General features: G+C 38.4%; 2 protein-coding genes and 1 long non-coding RNA gene across 3 annotated transcripts; all 3 read left to right on the top strand.

Annotated features, from left to right (window-relative positions):
- Positions 1-728: 728 nt before the first annotated feature.
- On the top strand, positions 729-1881 carry LOC110871121. The gene is made up of 3 exons (XR_002553493.2): positions 729-847; positions 1391-1444; positions 1753-1881. It is a non-coding gene; the product is annotated as an uncharacterized LOC110871121 (long non-coding RNA).
- Positions 1882-2719: 838 nt separating this feature from the next.
- LOC110870007 lies at positions 2720-8594 on the top strand. The gene is made up of 3 exons (XM_022119203.1): positions 2720-3851; positions 8104-8157; positions 8466-8594. Exons 1-3 carry the CDS (start codon positions 2720-2722, stop codon positions 8480-8482), a joined length of 1203 nt encoding a protein of 400 aa, XP_021974895.1. The 3' UTR covers positions 8483-8594.
- Positions 8595-9432: 838 nt separating this feature from the next.
- On the top strand, positions 9433-18792 carry LOC110870006. Its single transcript, XM_022119202.2, has 3 exons — positions 9433-10564; positions 18347-18400; positions 18705-18792. The coding sequence occupies exons 1-3, from the start codon at positions 9433-9435 to the stop codon at positions 18719-18721; spliced, it is 1203 nt and encodes a 400-aa protein (XP_021974894.1). The 3' UTR covers positions 18722-18792.
- Positions 18793-20616: the final 1824 nt, after the last annotated feature.

Here is a 20616-nt window from a genome sequence, read left to right on the forward strand (position 1 = left end):
GAAACTGGAAACCCAAAGGATTGAAACAGAAAGAGTAAACAGGTTGTTAAAAAGTTACTCATGTACTTCTTATGTCATTGACAGGATTTATCCAACCGTTGAAGGCATGAAAGCTTTTGAAAAAGAAACATCTGAAGAGAAGACTTCCGAAACAAAGAAGGATACTGTAGTAAAGATTTCTGGTAAGAAACAAGGTGTCAGTTACAACAAGTGTCCACCCCCTCTTGAAAATGGATGTTCGCCACGAAATCCAAATTCAAAAAGAGTCGAAAAGGCAACCAACTTACAGTGGGAGTCTGAGCCTTCAGTTAATTTGCCAGAAAATATTGATGTCACGTTTACATCATCTGACAGTGATCATGAGTCCGAGTTAATAAAGAAAGTGGTCGATCAGGTGTTGGATAAAGATGAAACCGAGGAGTCAAAGTCAGAGTCAAAATCAGAGTCAAAGTCTGAATCTGACACGTCAAGTTCAAAAATAAAAAATGTAACACCCCAAAATATGCAATTTATTTATGTTATTTGAAATGTCTAGACAAGTTATATTTAACCTAGTTAAGTAGTTATACTAGTAACTTGATAGGAAGAAAAGTTAAATGATAAATAAACAAACTAAGAAAGTGAAGGGACTAAACTTGTTAAAAAGAATAAAAGTTTTAATTAAAACAAATAAAGGAAAAAGGGAAAACACAAAACACACGTACTGGTGTGTTTGTGGGATCGATCAGGAGGGAGAAGCCAAGAACAAACCCTAACTTTCAGAAAATCACAAGATTAGGAAGGAATTAAGGGCCTAAATTGATGCATGAGCTCCAATCTTTAACTATCTAAGCTTGTTCAACACAAGGTAAGTCGAAAATTCTGAATTGATGATTTGTAGAAAGTGGGTTTTAACCCAATCATGAAATCATGTGGAAATCTTGTGTAATTATGAGTTAGGAATTCGTAATAGACTGAGGATTTTGTATAATTTTGATTGTTTGGATGATTAGGGTTCATACCCACTTGTTGTAGGAAAAAGATGAACATGATGAATTATGATGATATGTTTATGGAGGTGAATTGATACATAATCTGAATGTGATAGAGAAATTAGATTAGTTAAGATGGTGTAGGATGAAAGAAAGTCATGAACTTGATTGATTCTTGTTAGATTAGAAGGTGAATAAGTAGGGTTATGCAATAAATACTTGTACTTTGTGCTTTGTTGATAATGTGCACATCAAGTGTTTGACAAAATGCCTCAATGAAAATGCTAGTCATATAAGCCATAAACTTTGTGTGAATTGAACATGTTTATGAAGCATGAGTAAATTGTATGATGTTTTATCGATTGATATGTGTAAATGAGCATGAAACATGAATTAAAAGAATGAATGGTTATATGTAGGCGTTAAGGAAGAAAGTTCGAGTCAAGTGAAGCAACAAGGGGATCAAGACCGAGGTACGCTTCTTGTACAAATTTTTGGTTTCATTATAGATATGTGTTTATCAATAATGTGCTAATTCGAATCAAATATGGAGAAAGATGTATGCATAGACCCTTCTCTTGAAAGGGTCGAATGATGTTATTGTAAGTTTAGAAGGAATGGTATGAAGTTCCGTTGGAACATTTTACCGTGCAAGGATGAAAGAATGTAGCAAAGCACAAGTTGTGAATGTCACATTTGTTTCTAGCCCGTAAGTTAGATTCTTGGGTTAAAGAAAGTAATTTTTTTGTTCTAATGAGTTTTTGATGTTGTGGTCATGTAGGTAAATCTCATGTCTAGCTATCAAGCTCTGCCCGGTTCGAACACGCCTCAAGCCCGTCAAGCGTTCCGCATTTTGTAAAAGTCAATGTTTAATACTTTGTCACTTATGTTTTCGTCTAGTAGTTAAACCTAGTTTATTATGTTTGTCTTTTGAAAAACTTGTCGTAAGTACGTACATAAACTTAATGGTTTTGCAAGTAAAATATGGTATGTTTTGACGTGTATGTTGTGTCTTTCGAATGATTTTGGATTATGTAAAACAGGGGACCGCTCGTTTTTCAAACGGGTCATGCCCAATTTTCGTTAGAAAAGTACGTTGTTATTTAATAAATTAAAAAGAAAATTATGGACGTTACAAGTTGGTATCAGAGCGTAGGTTTGAGTGATTCAAGCATCAAATGCTTGAACTCAAACCGGAAGCTCATGTGAAGTGTGTGTTCGATCCGCGGCGCGAAGCAAGTAAGTACCTTTAAAGTTGATTTTGCATTATGAATGAGTTAGCTAGGGAATGATAGGAAAATCATTATGGGATGATGTGTAAAAGTTTGGGATGAAACGGACTGGTTCGGGTTAAAACGGGTTGGAAAGATGGCTGCAAAATAAGAAATTTATCATAGTATGCTGGGCGTCACCGTAAGCTACGGTGGCTACCGTAGCTTACGGTAGACACTGGGACAAAACTCCTCTGCCGTAAAGCAGTAGCTTTGCACCGTAAGAAAAATAATGCCACCGTAAGTTACGGTGACACCGTAACTTACGGTGGAGACTGTTTTCAGCCTACATCAATTGTGATGATTTGTTTAATGTTTTCTATCGTACGTGAAGTATTGTAAGCGTTATAAGAAGACTCTAAAGAATGATAGTATGCATGAATGTTAACTTTCAAAGGAAGTTATGTACTATTAGAATGATTATATGATGGAAAGGATGATTGAATGTTTGAAATAAGGAATGATGCTTATGTGTAGATGACAGATACGAATGAGGATGAAGCGACACGACAAGAACTGCTGAAAACTATGATCTCGGAAGAGATTGGAAGGGCAATGCAAGCAAGTATTCCTCATTTAGCCCAAGAAGTAGAAAGTCATGTGCTAGAAGTGGTAGAATCAATGATGGCGAGTAAGATGGACGAGTTAAAGGGAATGATTAATGTAATGCAAGAAAAGAAAGGAACTCGCAAGTGCACATACAAAGAATTTATGGCGTGCAACCCGTTACCATTCAAAGGAGAAATTGATCCTATAGCATGTCAAAGGTGGATTGCAAGTACGGAAGCGGTGTTCATAAGGAGTCATTGTGAAAAGGAGGATCAAGTGATGTTCGCCACCGGTTTGCTACAACTCCGAGCTAAGGATTGGTGGGATGTTTATAGTAAAGAGCTTGGGGAAGAAAAAGTTCAAGTCTTGACATGGCAAGAGTTCAAGGAACCTTTTCTGAAGTACCACTGTCCGCAATCTGCCATTGACAAGATCCAAGAAGATTTCTTACATCTTCGTCAGAAAGATGAAACCATTGATGAAATCACCAACGTTTTCCTTGACAAGCTGAAGTTCTGTAAAGATATAGCAGGAACGGAAAGAATGAAGATAAACCGTTATTACGGTATGTTGAAGGCTGAATATCGGGAGTTCATAATTCCCGCTAAATGTGAAACTTTGAATGAGCTCATTGACTTGGCCCGAGATAGGGAGATTGAAATAAGAAGACAGGCAGAAAGAGGTGAAAAGAGAGTATCTGAGAATGTTTCCAGCTCGATCCCTTCAAAGAAACCAAAATTTCAAGATCAAAGCAAGAAGGATAAGGCGAAGGGTAGTATTCCGAAATGCAAAACGTGCGGAAAGTTACACACGGGGGAGTGTTTGAAAGGGAAGAAGGGCTGTTACAATTGTGGTCAAGAGGGACACCCATACTATAGGTGTCCAAATCCTTCCAGAACGTGTTACAACTGTTTCCAACCGGGTCATATTAAGGCTGAGTGTCCCAAGCTTCAACAGAAAACCGATAAGGAAGCAAGAAAGGAGGAAGCCCCAAGAGCTAAGGGGAGGATGTTTCAGATCACAACCGAAGAAGCGAAGGACCACCCGAATGTTGTATCAGGTATATTCTCATTGAACTCGATGCCTACGTACGTGTTATTTGATACTGGTGCCAGTAGATCGTTTGTATCCAGTGAACTAGTGTCACACCCCTCTTTTAGAATCGAAAGAATGCATGTACCATTAGAAGTAGAGATAGCCGATAGTAAGAGTTATTTGTTGCACGAAGTTTGTAGAAATTGTGAAATAATCATTGAAGACGAGAAGTTTGCCATTGACCTTATTCCCATGATATTGGGGGAATTTAAGGTTATAGTTGGCATGGATTGGCTAGCTAAACATCAGGCCGAAATTCAATGTGAGAAGAAGGTGATTCATGTGTTAACATCGGGAGGAAAACGAGTAAGCATACAAGGGGAAAGGAATATCAATTTGAAGCTTTGTTCTATAGTCCAAGTATACAAGTACGTACGAAATGGAAGCAAGGCATTTCTAACTTATGTGGTGGATACTAAGCAGAATACCCCTAAGATAGAAGAGGTTGAAGTCGTGAATGAGTTTCTCGATGTTTTTCCAGAAGATTTGCCGGGGCTTCCGCCGGAACGTGAAGTAGATTTTAAGATTGAATTGTATCCCGATGCCAAACTGGTAGCCAAGGCTCCTTATAGGTTGGCCCCAACTGAAATGCGGGAGTTAATGGTACAAATACAAGAATTGCTCGACAAGGGATTTATACGCCCGAGTGTGTCGCCATGGGGAGCGCCTGTACTTTTTGTCAAAAAGAAAGATGGTTCGATGCGCATGTGCATCGATTACCGCGAGTTGAACAAGCTGACGGTGAAAAACCGATACCCATTGCCCCGAATCGATGATCTCTTCGATCAGTTACAAGGGGCAAGTTGGTTTTCAAAAATAGATTTGCGGTCCGGGTACCATCAGTTAAGAGTGCGAGATGAGGATGTGGCAAAAACGGCTTTTAGAACGCGATACGGGCATTACGAGTTGTTAGTAATGTCCTTTGGATTAACGAACGCGCCTGCCGCGTTCATGGATCTTATGAATCGAGTTTGTCGGCCCATGTTAGATAAATTCGTTATAGTTTTTATCGATGACATCCTGGTTTATTCCCGAAGTAAAGCCGAACATGCATGCCATTTACGTGAGGTTCTTGAAGTACTTCGCAAGGAGAAATTGTACGCGAAATTCTCCAAGTGTGCTTTTTGGCTTAGAGAGGTACAATTTCTCGGTCATGTGATTAATGCGGATGGTATCTTAGTAGACCCGTCAAAGGTGGAAGCCGTTATGAAATGGGTACCTCCCAAGAACCCAAGTGAAGTAAGAAGCTTTTTGGGTTTAGCAGGCTATTATAGGAGGTTTATCCAAGACTTTTCTAAATTAGCCTTGCCGTTGACCAAGTTAACCAAGAAGGATGAGAAGTTTTCATGGGGTGCAGATCAAGAGAGGGCGTTTCAAACCTTGAAAGAAAAGCTGTCGAGTTCCCCGGTACTAACCTTACCTGATGGAACGGAAGACTTGGTGGTGTTTACGGATGCGTCACACCAAGGGTTGGGATGTGTTTTGATGCAAAGGGGTAGAGTCATTGCCTCTGCTTCTAGGCAATTGAAGACACACGAAAGTAATTATCCAACCCATGATTTGGAGATTAGCTGAAGTAGTGTTTGCTTTGAAGATATGGAGGCACTATCTATACGGTACGAAAAGTGTTATTTATTCTGACCACAAAAGCCTTAAATACTTTTTCGAGCAAAGGGAATTAAATATGAGGCAACGAAGGTGGTTAGAACTTCTTAAAGATTATGATTGTGAGATCCTTTATCATCCGGGTAAAGCTAACGTAGTAGCCGATGCCCTGAGCCGAAAGGATTACCCGCCTCCAATTCAAGTAAAGTCCATGAAGATGGTAATTACACCTCGATTTCTCGAAATGGTTAAAGAAGCCCAAATCAAGTCACTAAGCGGAATGGATTCTAAAAAGGAAAGAACAAAGGGGTTTGTGGATAAATTCGAAGAAAGATCCGATGGAACTAAAACCATGTATGGTCGTATTTGGATACCTCGGTTTAGCGAAGCAAAGGGTGCATTACTCGAAGAAGCTCACAAATCCCGATTCTCGGTTCATCCTGGAGCTACAAAAATGTATTTGGACTTGAAGAAAAGTTATTGGTGGCCCGGCATGAAGCGTGATATTGTCAAGTATGTTGCCAAATGTTTGACATGTCTGCAGGTAAAGGCAGAACATCAGAAACCATATGGGAAGTTGCAACCGTTAGAGATTCCGGTATGGAAATGGGAAGAATTGACGATGGACCTAGTGACCAAGCTTCCTAAGACAAGGAAAGGTCACGATGCTATATGGGTGATCGTAGACCGCCTCACCAAGAGCGCGCACTTCTTACCCATTCGGGAAACTTTCTCTTCCGAAAAGATGGCGGAGATCTATGTTAACGAGATAATATCACGACACGGAGTTCCTGTATCTATTGTGTCGGATCGAGATACCTGATTCACATCTCGATATTGGCAAGGTTTTCATGAAAGTATGGGTACAAAATTACATTTCAGTACCGCCTACCACCCCCAAACGGATGGTCAGTCCGAGCGAACCATTCAAACACTTATCGACATGCTGCGAGCATGTGTGATAGACTTCGGGGGAAGCTGGGATGACCACTTGCCGTTGGTGGAATTTTCATACAACAATAGCTACCATAACGACATTCGAATGGCACCATATGAATTGTTGTATGGAAGGAAGTGTAGAACTCCAATTTGTTGGGGAGAGGTGGGGCAGAGAGAAATTGCACCCAATGAGGTAGTGGCTAAAACTAATAAAAAGATCGATCTTGTGCGAGCCCGTTTAAAAGCGGCTCAAGATCGACAAAAGGCCTATGCAGATCAAAGGAGGCGACCCATCGAATTTCAAATAGGTGATTATGTGTTATTAAAGGTTTCCCCATGGAAAGGTATAATCCGTTTCCGTAAGCGAGGAAAGCTAGGTCCCCGCTACATTGGACCTTTCAAGATTTTAGCCCGGGTTGGAAAAGTAGCATATCGGTTGGATTTACCGCCAACATTAGATGGAATACATGACACATTTCATGTGTCACAATTGAGAAAGTGTTTAGCGGATGAGACAGCATATGTGCCCCTTGACGATATCGAATTGGATGAAAAATTGAATTATATTGAAAGACCGATAGCTATCAAGGATTCCAAGGTAACACACCTTCGGAACAAAACTATACAGCAAGTCTTGGTGCAATGGCAACATCGGAAAGGATCGGATCTTACATGGGAAATTAGAAGACGAAATGAGGGAGCGGTACCCGACATTATTTGGTACGTGTTAAGGTTTCGGGGACGAAACCTCTTTTAAGGGGGGTAGACTTGTAACACCCCAAAATATGCAATTTATTTATGTTATTTGAAATGTCTAGACAAGTTATATTTAACCTAGTTAAGTAGTTATACTAGTAACTTGATAGGAAGAAAAGTTAAATGATAAATAAACAAACTAAGAAAGTGAAGGGACTAAACTTGTTAAAAAGAATAAAAGTTTTAATTAAAACAAATAAAGGAAAAAGGGAAAACACAAAACACACGTACTGGTGTGTTTGTGGGATCGATCAGGAGGGAGAAGCCAAGAACAAACCCTAACTTTCAGAAAATCACAAGATTAGGAAGGAATTAAGGGCCTAAATTGATGCATGAGCTCCAATCTTTAACTATCTAAGCTTGTTCAACACAAGGTAAGTCGAAAATTCTGAATTGATGATTTGTAGAAAGTGGGTTTTAACCCAATCATGAAATCATGTGGAAATCTTGTGTAATTATGAGTTAGGAATTCGTAATAGACTGAGGATTTTGTATAATTTTGATTGTTTGGATGATTAGGGTTCATACCCACTTGTTGTAGGAAAAAGATGAACATGATGAATTATGATGATATGTTTATGGAGGTGAATTGATACATAATCTGAATGTGATAGAGAAATTAGATTAGTTAAGATGGTGTAGGATGAAAGAAAGTCATGAACTTGATTGATTCTTGTTAGATTAGAAGGTGAATAAGTAGGGTTATGCAATAAATACTTGTACTTTGTGCTTTGTTGATAATGTGCACATCAAGTGTTTGACAAAATGCCTCAATGAAAATGCTAGTCATATAAGCCATAAACTTTGTGTGAATTGAACATGTTTATGAAGCATGAGTAAATTGTATGATGTTTTATCGATTGATATGTGTAAATGAGCATGAAACATGAATTAAAAGAATGAATGGTTATATGTAGGCGTTAAGGAAGAAAGTTCGAGTCAAGTGAAGCAACAAGGGGATCAAGACCGAGGTACGCTTCTTGTACAAATTTTTGGTTTCATTATAGATATGTGTTTATCAATAATGTGCTAATTCGAATCAAATATGGAGAAAGATGTATGCATAGACCCTTCTCTTGAAAGGGTCGAATGATGTTATTGTAAGTTTAGAAGGAATGGTATGAAGTTCCGTTGGAACATTTTACCGTGCAAGGATGAAAGAATGTAGCAAAGCACAAGTTGTGAATGTCACATTTGTTTCTAGCCCGTAAGTTAGATTCTTGGGTTAAAGAAAGTAATTTTTTTGTTCTAATGAGTTTTTGATGTTGTGGTCATGTAGGTAAATCTCATGTCTAGCTATCAAGCTCTGCCCGGTTCGAACACGCCTCAAGCCCGTCAAGCGTTCCGCATTTTGTAAAAGTCAATGTTTAATACTTTGTCACTTATGTTTTCGTCTAGTAGTTAAACCTAGTTTATTATGTTTGTCTTTTGAAAAACTTGTCGTAAGTACGTACATAAACTTAATGGTTTTGCAAGTAAAATATGGTATGTTTTGACGTGTTTGTTGTGTCTTTCGAATGATTTTGGATTATGTAAAACAGGGGACCGCTCGTTTTTCAAACGGGTCATGCCCAATTTTCGTTAGAAAAGTACGTTGTTATTTAATAAATTAAAAAGAAAATTATGGACGTTACAAGTTGGTATCAGAGCGTAGGTTTGAGTGATTCAAGCATCAAATGCTTGAACTCAAACCGGAAGCTCATGTGAAGTGTGTGTTCGATCCGCGGCGCGAAGCAAGTAAGTACCTTTAAAGTTGATTTTGCATTATGAATGAGTTAGCTAGGGAATGATAGGAAAATCATTATGGGATGATGTGTAAAAGTTTGGGATGAAACGGACTGGTTCGGGTTAAAACGGGTTGGAAAGATGGCTGCAAAATAAGAAATTTATCATAGTATGCTGGGCGTCACCGTAAGCTACGGTGGCTACCGTAGCTTACGGTAGACACTGGGACAAAACTCCTCTGCCGTAAAGCAGTAGCTTTGCACCGTAAGAAAAATAATGCCACCGTAAGTTACGGTGACACCGTAACTTACGGTGGAGACTGTTTTCAGCCTACATCAATTGTGATGATTTGTTTAATGTTTTCTATCGTACGTGAAGTATTGTAAGCGTTATAAGAAGACTCTAAAGAATGATAGTATGCATGAATGTTAACTTTCAAAGGAAGTTATGTACTATTAGAATGATTATATGATGGAAAGGATGATTGAATGTTTGAAATAAGGAATGATGCTTATGTGTAGATGACAGATACGAATGAGGATGAAGCGACACGACAAGAACTGCTGAAAACTATGATCTCGGAAGAGATTGGAAGGGCAATGCAAGCAAGTATTCCTCATTTAGCCCAAGAAGTAGAAAGTCATGTGCTAGAAGTGGTAGAATCAATGATGGCGAGTAAGATGGACGAGTTAAAGGGAATGATTAATGTAATGCAAGAAAAGAAAGGAACTCGCAAGTGCACATACAAAGAATTTATGGCGTGCAACCCGTTACCATTCAAAGGAGAAATTGATCCTATAGCATGTCAAAGGTGGATTGCAAGTACGGAAGCGGTGTTCATAAGGAGTCATTGTGAAAAGGAGGATCAAGTGATGTTCGCCACCGGTTTGCTACAACTCCGAGCTAAGGATTGGTGGGATGTTTATAGTAAAGAGCTTGGGGAAGAAAAAGTTCAAGTCTTGACATGGCAAGAGTTCAAGGAACCTTTTCTGAAGTACCACTGTCCGCAATCTGCCATTGACAAGATCCAAGAAGATTTCTTACATCTTCGTCAGAAAGATGAAACCATTGATGAAATCACCAACGTTTTCCTTGACAAGCTGAAGTTCTGTAAAGATATAGCAGGAACGGAAAGAATGAAGATAAACCGTTATTACGGTATGTTGAAGGCTGAATATCGGGAGTTCATAATTCCCGCTAAATGTGAAACTTTGAATGAGCTCATTGACTTGGCCCGAGATAGGGAGATTGAAATAAGAAGACAGGCAGAAAGAGGTGAAAAGAGAGTATCTGAGAATGTTTCCAGCTCGAGCCCTTCAAAGAAACCAAAATTTCAAGATCAAAGCAAGAAGGATAAGGCGAAGGGTAGTATTCCGAAATGCAAAACGTGCGGAAAGTTACACACGGGGGAGTGTTTGAAAGGGAAGAAGGGCTGTTACAATTGTGGTCAAGAGGGACACCCATACTATAGGTGTCCAAATCCTTCCAGAACGTGTTACAACTGTTTCCAACCGGGTCATATTAAGGCTGAGTGTCCCAAGCTTCAACAGAAAACCGATAAGGAAGCAAGAAAGGAGGAAGCCCCAAGAGCTAAGGGGAGGATGTTTCAGATCACAACCGAAGAAGCGAAGGACCACCCGAATGTTGTATCAGGTATATTCTCATTGAACTCGATGCCTACGTACGTGTTATTTGATACTGGTGCCAGTAGATCGTTTGTATCCAGTGAACTAGTGTCACACCCCTCTTTTAGAATCGAAAGAATGCATGTACCATTAGAAGTAGAGATAGCCGATAGTAAGAGTTATTTGTTGCACGAAGTTTGTAGAAATTGTGAAATAATCATTGAAGACGAGAAGTTTGCCATTGACCTTATTCCCATGATATTGGGGGAATTTAAGGTTATAGTTGGCATGGATTGGCTAGCTAAACATCAGGCCGAAATTCAATGTGAGAAGAAGGTGATTCATGTGTTAACATCGGGAGGAAAACGAGTAAGCATACAAGGGGAAAGGAATATCAATTTGAAGCTTTGTTCTATAGTCCAAGTATACAAGTACGTACGAAATGGAAGCAAGGCATTTCTAACTTATGTGGTGGATACTAAGCAGAATACCCCTAAGATAGAAGAGGTTGAAGTCGTGAATGAGTTTCTCGATGTTTTTCCAGAAGATTTGCCGGGGCTTCCGCCGGAACGTGAAGTAGATTTTAAGATTGAATTGTATCCCGATGCCAAACTGGTAGCCAAGGCTCCTTATAGGTTGGCCCCAACTGAAATGCGGGAGTTAATGGTACAAATACAAGAATTGCTCGACAAGGGATTTATACGCCCGAGTGTGTCGCCATGGGGAGCGCCTGTACTTTTTGTCAAAAAGAAAGATGGTTCGATGCGCATGTGCATCGATTACCGCGAGTTGAACAAGCTGACGGTGAAAAACCGATACCCATTGCTCCGAATCGATGATCTCTTCGATCAGTTACAAGGGGCAAGTTGGTTTTCAAAAATAGATTTGCGGTCCGGGTACCATCAGTTAAGAGTGCGAGATGAGGATGTGGCAAAAACGGCTTTTAGAACGCGATACGGGCATTACGAGTTGTTAGTAATGTCCTTTGGATTAACGAACGCGCCTGCCGCGTTCATGGATCTTATGAATCGAGTTTGTCGGCCCATGTTAGATAAATTCGTTATAGTTTTTATCGATGACATCCTGGTTTATTCCCGAAGTAAAGCCGAACATGCATGCCATTTACGTGAGGTTCTTGAAGTACTTCGCAAGGAGAAATTGTACGCGAAATTCTCCAAGTGTGCTTTTTGGCTTAGAGAGGTACAATTTCTCGGTCATGTGATTAATGCGGATGGTATCTTAGTAGACCCGTCAAAGGTGGAAGCCGTTATGAAATGGGTACCTCCCAAGAACCCAAGTGAAGTAAGAAGCTTTTTGGGTTTAGCAGGCTATTATAGGAGGTTTATCCAAGACTTTTCTAAATTAGCCTTGCCGTTGACCAAGTTAACCAAGAAGGATGAGAAGTTTTCATGGGGTGCAGATCAAGAGAGGGCGTTTCAAACCTTGAAAGAAAAGCTGTCGAGTTCCCCGGTACTAACCTTACCTGATGGAACGGAAGACTTGGTGGTGTTTACGGATGCGTCACACCAAGGGTTGGGATGTGTTTTGATGCAAAGGGGTAGAGTCATTGCCTCTGCTTCTAGGCAATTGAAGACACACGAAAGTAATTATCCAACCCATGATTTGGAGATTAGCTGAAGTAGTGTTTGCTTTGAAGATATGGAGGCACTATCTATACGGTACGAAAAGTGTTATTTATTCTGACCACAAAAGCCTTAAATACTTTTTCGAGCAAAGGGAATTAAATATGAGGCAACGAAGGTGGTTAGAACTTCTTAAAGATTATGATTGTGAGATCCTTTATCATCCGGGTAAAGCTAACGTAGTAGCCGATGCCCTGAGCCGAAAGGATTACCCGCCTCCAATTCAAGTAAAGTCCATGAAGATGGTAATTACACCTCGATTTCTCGAAATGGTTAAAGAAGCCCAAATCAAGTCACTAAGCGGAATGGATTCTAAAAAGGAAAGAACAAAGGGGTTTGTGGATAAATTCGAAGAAAGATCCGATGGAACTAAAACCATGTATGGTCGTATTTGGATACCTCGGTTTAGCGAAGCAAAGGGTGCATTACTCGAAGAAGCTCACAAATCCCGATTCTCGGTTCATCCTGGAGCTACAAAAATGTATTTGGACTTGAAGAAAAGTTATTGGTGGCCCGGCATGAAGCGTGATATTGTCAAGTATGTTGCCAAATGTTTGACATGTCTGCAGGTAAAGGCAGAACATCAGAAACCATATGGGAAGTTGCAACCGTTAGAGATTCCGGTATGGAAATGGGAAGAATTGACGATGGACCTAGTGACCAAGCTTCCTAAGACAAGGAAAGGTCACGATGCTATATGGGTGATCGTAGACCGCCTCACCAAGAGCGCGCACTTCTTACCCATTCGGGAAACTTTCTCTTCCGAAAAGATGGCGGAGATCTATGTTAACGAGATAATATCACGACACGGAGTTCCTGTATCTATTGTGTCGGATCGAGATACCTGATTCACATCTCGATATTGGCAAGGTTTTCATGAAAGTATGGGTACAAAATTACATTTCAGTACCGCCTACCACCCCCAAACGGATGGTCAGTCCGAGCGAACCATTCAAACACTTATCGACATGCTGCGAGCATGTGTGATAGACTTCGGGGGAAGCTGGGATGACCACTTGCCGTTGGTGGAATTTTCATACAACAATAGCTACCATAACGACATTCGAATGGCACCATATGAATTGTTGTATGGAAGGAAGTGTAGAACTCCAATTTGTTGGGGAGAGGTGGGGCAGAGAGAAATTGCACCCAATGAGGTAGTGGCTAAAACTAATAAAAAGATCGATCTTGTGCGAGCCCGTTTAAAAGCGGCTCAAGATCGACAAAAGGCCTATGCAGATCAAAGGAGGCGACCCATCGAATTTCAAATAGGTGATTATGTGTTATTAAAGGTTTCCCCATGGAAAGGTATAATCCGTTTCCGTAAGCGAGGAAAGCTAGGTCCCCGCTACATTGGACCTTTCAAGATTTTAGCCCGGGTTGGAAAAGTAGCATATCGGTTGGATTTACCGCCAACATTAGATGGAATACATGACACATTTCATGTGTCACAATTGAGAAAGTGTTTAGCGGATGAGACAGCATATGTGCCCCTTGACGATATCGAATTGGATGAAAAATTGAATTATATTGAAAGACCGATAGCTATCAAGGATTCCAAGGTAACACACCTTCGGAACAAAACTATACAGCAAGTCTTGGTGCAATGGCAACATCGGAAAGGATCGGATCTTACATGGGAAATTAGAAGACGAAATGAGTGAGCGGTACCCGACATTATTTGGTACGTGTTAAGGTTTCGGGGACGAAACCTCTTTTAAGGGGGGTAGACTTGTAACACCCCAAAATATGCAATTTATTTATGTTATTTGAAATGTCTAGACAAGTTATATTTAACCTAGTTAAGTAGTTATACTAGTAACTTGATAGGAAGAAAAGTTAAATGATAAATAAACAAACTAAGAAAGTGAAGGGACTAAACTTGTTAAAAAGAATAAAAGTTTTAATTAAAACAAATAAAGGAAAAAGGGAAAACACAAAACACACGTACTGGTGTGTTTGTGGGATCGATCAGGAGGGAGAAGCCAAGAACAAACCCTAACGTTCAGAAAATCACAAGATTAGGAAGGAATTAAGGGCCTAAATTGATGCATGAGCTGCAATCTTTAACTATCTAAGCTTGTTCAACACAAGGTAAGTCGAAAATTCTGAATTGATGATTTGTAGAAAGTGGGTTTTAACCCAATCATGAAATCATGTGTAATTATGAGTTAGGAATTCGTAATAGACTGAGGATTTTGTATAATTTTGATTGTTTGGATGATTAGGGTTCATACCCACTTGTTGTAGGAAAAAGATGAACATGATGAATTATGATGATATGTTTATGGAGGTGAATTGATACATGTCACACCCCGATCTCCACGTGTCACCGGTGGGCCCGGTGTGGGGTACAGTGACGTGGTTGGCATCGTCATAGACAAACAACACAATATAATAATGCACAGCGGAAGCAGAATAGATACATTTCAACTTTAATTAAATGTAATAATAACATCATAAGTAGTTGAAACGAATCCACAGGCGGATCAAATAAAAATAAGATAAAATTGTTCAACAGTTTATTTTGTCGTCCGAGCTTGCGAGACTATAGTGGACGCTCTTAGGAAACAGCCAGCCTAGTTCGTATAGTACCTGCACTTAACCTTTTGGGAAAATACGTCAGTTTACACTGGTAAATACAAATCGACTGACTCATTTTGAAAATGATTGAAAATTGATTTAAATGCACATGGCATAAATATTTTTATTAACTTGGGATAATTATGCAATATAAACTTGTGAACGAATTACATGTTACTCGTACATTTGGTGGCCCGGGATCTGCTGTCCGGGCTAAAGATTAAATGACACACCACATTAAAGAGTTATACACGCCGGGTGTACGCCTACACCCCGTGCTCTGGTCGTGGCCATCTCGTAAGATAATGCCAAGGATATCCGGGACACGGTCAATAACCCCCCAAAGCCTAAAGTAAGAACAAGATTGTTTAAACGAGTCGCACAAACTATTCAAGACTGTACACCCATAGGGTGCAGGATTTGTGCGCTCGATCAAGCGGTATTTTAAATACCGTACCCCAAGCCCGTATAGGGAAAATAAGTCAAAATGTATTTACCTGAGCAAGTATGAATCACAAATGGTAAGTGTACGTAGCTTTTACTAGGCCTCCTAATCTGGAACAAAGGTTTATAATAACCTATTAGATTCCTAACGGGTCTTTTATTTAAGCTTAAGCTTTGACCGGTTAGTTTTAAGGATGATACGGTACAAGCGCACGATTAAGCGAAAGACCGGATAGAATGTGATTTAGACCCGACAAGTTTGAATACTTGTGTAATATGGGTATACTAAATACATTCTGGATTTTGAGACAAAAATGATAACGTTTGACCCGTTTCGGTCAATTTACGCAAACTAGTTACGTAAACCGAACCGAATGCTAAAAGGGCGTTACGGGTAGCCAAAAGAGTCAAATGCAAGTTCCCTGAGATAATATGCTTTAAATATGATATAATATCAGTAAGTTATGTTCTATTATGCCCCGACTAATTTCAAACTCAATTTATGCCTTAGAAGGGCATTTTGGTCATCTAAAAGATTATAAAAGAGTCAATTTAGAAATCTGAGTTTCGGGTCTGGTTTATACAGTAAATATACTTCACTTAACATATTATAACAGTAGGGTATGACCCATATACCAAACTTATCATTTAAAATCAAACTATGCACCGTAGGGGTATTTTAGTAATTTCACAAGGGCTAAAACTGCCAAAACTGGAAATCTGAGTTCAAACATTTATACTTACTGTTATTATATGAAAATATACTAATTACATCAGTAGGTATGAGTTTTTTATGTTTAAAATGAGTATAACGCTTACTATGCGTTAGAAATGTTAAAAATGCGATCTAGGGCCGTTTCCGGGTTTTCAAAAGAAAGCTGAGATTTTTATATTTCCAGAATGCTCAAAATAATTTATTTAACATATAAAATCAGTGGAAAAAGGTTTCGGGTCAAAAGGATGTATAAAACTCATTTTATGGCTTAAACGGTCAAAACCGGCATTAACCGAATCGACTAAGCGATCTAAGATACGATCAGCCAAAAATTAAATAAAAATCATCAAAAATCCCAAAATATTATATAACATCAGTGGGTAAAAAGTTTTGTATCAAAACGTGGCCTGAAATAGGTTATACGCGAAATGCGCCGTTTATGTAACTTTAAGATATAGTTTTACGATATCGGCCATAACTCAAAATCTGGACCACTAACTGATCTCAAATTTTCGGTGCAAGTTTATATATTAGAAATAAAGATTTCTACTCTTTTACTTTTCCAAAAATCACGTTTTATATCAAAAAGGGCAAAATAGTCAACTTTAAGCATAAATCGGAAACATGCAAATGAATCGGCTAAACATAGACTCAAGCAATAAAAATTCCAGAAAGTTTAACCAAAATAAATGTAGTAAAAAATAAGCTCCAATACAGATCTCAAACATGCATGTACGGATCCGAATCGATAGTCTACGAAAAAGTCGTTTTACAAGACTTTCGGTTCCGATTCGTATTTATACTAAAGATTGTCGAGTTGTTTATGATAAAACACATTCTTATGTTCATTATAAGTTATTTATGATGATCAAACTGATTGCATGTCATCTACATTATCATTTAAGCTATTTTTCGCAAAAACGATTTCTGTTGACCTTTTAGAAACATCTTTGACTCGACAATTAGCATGCATAAAGTGGGAATCAGAGAATACCCTTTTGAGGGTTTGTTTCCCATATAAATACCAACATATATGTGGTTTCAATTTGAGAAATGACAGAGTAAAACTCGTTTAATCGAAAAGTCAAAGTATAAGAACAACGGTTTTGACTTTTACTAATAATCAAGGCAAGAACGAATTAGAGACTGATATAGAAGCTTACAAAGGTCCTATTGATGCTTAGTTAACACTTAGAGGCTGCCTTGACGATCAGATTGCTCCTGGAAAGCCTTGAGAGTTCTTGCAAGTTTGCTTTGTTCTTGTTACAAACACAAGTGCCTAAAAATGTGATCAAATGATCTGATTTATGGAGAATTCAGAGGTTGTAGGAAGGCAACAGGTGTCCCAACATGCAAGGCCATCTATTGGTGAGAAATGGAGGTGATGCAAGCTGTTATACACTCACAAAACGGACCAAAAAGCTCAATTCGCGAATTCTGGACCTGGGCAGGCCTCGCGTCACGCCTAGGGTCCTAGGTGTGACACCTAGCCCCATCTGATCCTCAAATCTCTTTAATATTGAAGTTTTGGTCCTTGGTCTTCGTATACGAGGTTTCGGCTAGTTATTTTGACTCGTAAACCCCCAAACTTGGTTTTTAAGAACCTTGGGACATTTACCAACATGGTAATGTCCTCGGATAACTTTGCGCTCAATCGAAAAGCCATGAAATTCGACGTTGACGCTTTTAGTCCTTCAAGTACGGTTTTGGCCATAACTTTCTCATACGTTAACGAAACTTCATGAAATTTTTACCACACATTCTAATGAGTATATTTTAGCATTAAAAAGCTTCGGGTCTGCCAAAAGTTCACTCAGAGGTATAAATTCAACATGTTGACACTTTTGGCCCCTATAGTTTGTAATTCCTCACTTTTGTGCAATTTCCGCGTCGTATGATCCATGAACCATCCGTTTAAGGTTATAAACATTATGTAGGGTTATCATAGAGTCTATTTATCCATTGTTGACACTTTGGACCCTTACGTTCCATAGTTTTCACTGTTTCTCACTTTTAGTCCCTCTAAAGTTTGTTTTCACATTCTGGAACCTTATGACACGTGTCAAGACATTATTGGATGAAATTTTTCGAGGTGTTACAATACATAATCTGAATGTGATAGAGAAATTAGATTAGTTAAGATGGTGTAGGATGAAAGAAAGTCATGAACTTGATTGATTCTTGTTAGATTAGAAGGTGAATAAGTAGGGTTATGCAATAAATACTTGTACTTTGTGCTTTGTTGATAATGTGAACATCAAGTGTTTGACAAAATGCCTCAATGAAAATGCTAGTCATATAAGCCATAAACTTTGTGTGAATTGAACATGTTTATGAAGCATGAGTAAATTGTATGATGTTTTATCGATTGATATGTGTAAATGAGCATGAAACATGAATTAAAAGAATGAATGGTTATATGTAGGCGTTAAGGAAGAAAGTTCGAGTCAAGTGAAGCAACAAGGGGATCAAGACCGAGGTACGCTTCTTGTACAAATTTTTGGTTTCATTATAGATATGTGTTTATCATGTGCTAATTCGAATCAAATATGGAGAAAGATGTATGCATAGACCCTTCTCTTGAAAGGGTCGAATGATGTTATTGTAAGTTTAGAAGGAATGGTATGAAGTTCCGTTGGAACATTTTACCGTGCAAGGATGAAAGAATGTAGCAAAGCACAAGTTGTGAATGTCACATTTGTTTCTAGCCCGTAAGTTAGATTCTTGGGTTAAAGAAAGTAATTTTTTGGTTCTAATGAGTTTTTGATGTTGTGGTCATGTAGGTAAATCTCATGTCTAGCTATCAAGCTCCGCCCGGTTCGAACACACCTCAAGCCCGTCAAGCGTTCCGCATTTTGTAAAAGTCAATGGTTAATACTTTGTCACTTATGTTTTCGTCTAGTAGTTAAACCTAGTTTTATTATGTTTGTCTTTTGAAAAACTTGTCGTAAGTATGTACATAAACTTAATGGTTTTGCAAGTAAAATATGGTATGTTTTGACGTGTATGTTGTGTCTTTCGAATGATTTTGGATTATGTAAAACAGGGGACCGCTCGTTTTTCAAACGGGTCATGCCCAATTTTCGTTAGAAAAGTACGTTGTTATTTAATAAATTAAAAAGAAAATTATGGACGTTACAAAAAAGGACAAACGGGTTTACAATAAAGAATTCTTGTTATCAAAATCTAATTTGAATGACGAAACATTCAAAGTGGCATATACTTTGAATGATTCTGACAAATTATATTCTGATGAAGAATTTCCAATAAGAGGTGTCAAACTTGAAATGATAAAAAATGTTTTCAAACTAACAGAAATTAATATTTCTGAAATAAAAGATGTAAATCTTTCTGAAAAACCTAAAAAATACACCTCAAGAGTTTAACAAAGAGAAAACAAGAAAAAGGGTTACAGTTATGGTTCAGGTTTTCAAAAGAAACCAAACCATAACGGTAATTTCAAAAAGAAAGGTCTTGGATTTATGCCACCAGAAAATCATAAAAATGAGAAAATTTCTAAAACAAATACAGTGTTTGTTTCAGGTGCAAGCTCGGAAGAAGAGGAAAAAAGTTCATTCTGGAAGCAGACCAACAGAGAATTCCTTGCGAAGAAGTAAGAAGAAATGAAGAATGAAGTTGTTCAACAGAAAGAGACAAGAACTTGTTTTCAATGCAAAACAGTTGGACATATTGCCAAGAATTGTCCTAAGGCAATTCAATCAAAACAGGAAGTGTCTCGTAAAATGAAAGAAAAGATTGTTGAACATGAACCACCAACCAAACCGTTTATAGTTTTCAAAAACTCAAAGTTTGAAGTTGGTGAATGTTCTAAAAGATTTTACAAGAGAAAAGCAAATCTTAACAACCAAAAATGGGTTGTTAAGAAATTTGATGATAGTTCTAGCGATGATTCTGATTCGTCAAAATCAGAGGAGCTATCTTCTGGTGATGAATCTGATTCCACAAAGTCAGAGGAGCCACAGGATGAAGCAAAAGGTGAAGAATCAGTTCCGCCAATGGATTATGCAAATTTTCCACCATTGAGGGCTGAAAATTTTAAACAAAAAGTTGGTAAAGTTGAGATTTCAAATCAATTCTTTTCTGAAAAGAAAGAATTTGATGTTGAAAAAGCCTTTAACTCCAAAGTGAAACATATTTTTGGAAAAATGATTGATGGGAAGGTAAAAGGGGTAAAGGAATATTATGAGAAGAAGATGAAAGGAAAGAAACTGAGTGTTGGTAAGTCGAAAACTCCCAAAGGCTGTTAGGCTTGGGAGGATCTCTTTAACTGAAAAACCTGACTTGCCGGAACTCCCAGGTTGGTAATTGGGGAGTAGGAATCGACATCTTTCTTGAGAAATTCACAGGTAGGTAACTGTGATATTTCGATTTACAAGTGGTTAATCAGGGACATTAAGTTGTACTTGATTCTCTACTAGTGGTATTTGTTGTTAAAATCTTAAAATTGTTAAATTTTTTTCAAGTGGTTGAGAAGAACAAAGTGATGAAGTAATCCCCAATCCTACAAGTGGTAAAATCAACAAAACTTATTTTCCGGAAAAACCATTTTGATTAAAACAAACTTAAGTGTTTTGAAATCATAATGGGAAAATAGTTTATTGTAAGGGGGAGTTCTGATTGTTTATGCCAAGTGGATGGCGAATTGAAGCAATTCACAATAGTTGTCATTTTACT

Source organism: Helianthus annuus, chromosome 8, assembly GCF_002127325.2.
Source record: "Helianthus annuus cultivar XRQ/B chromosome 8, HanXRQr2.0-SUNRISE, whole genome shotgun sequence".
Lineage (NCBI taxonomy): Eukaryota > Viridiplantae > Streptophyta > Magnoliopsida > Asterales > Asteraceae > Helianthus > Helianthus annuus.

What these genes read in the sequence shown, in the direction of transcription:
- LOC110870007 (XM_022119203.1), top strand. Translation starts at nt 2,720, where the DNA reads ATGACAGATACGAATGAGGATGAAGCGACACGACAAGAACTGCTGAAA. An exon ending in CCACCCGAATGTTGTATCAG is followed by an intron (nt 3,852 to 8,103) that starts GTATATTCTCAT and finishes GGTTATATGTAG; the next exon opens with GCGTTAAGGAAGAAAGTTCG.
- LOC110870006 (XM_022119202.2), top strand. Translation starts at nt 9,433, where the DNA reads ATGACAGATACGAATGAGGATGAAGCGACACGACAAGAACTGCTGAAA. An exon ending in CCACCCGAATGTTGTATCAG is followed by an intron (nt 10,565 to 18,346) that starts GTATATTCTCAT and finishes GGTTATATGTAG; the next exon opens with GCGTTAAGGAAGAAAGTTCG.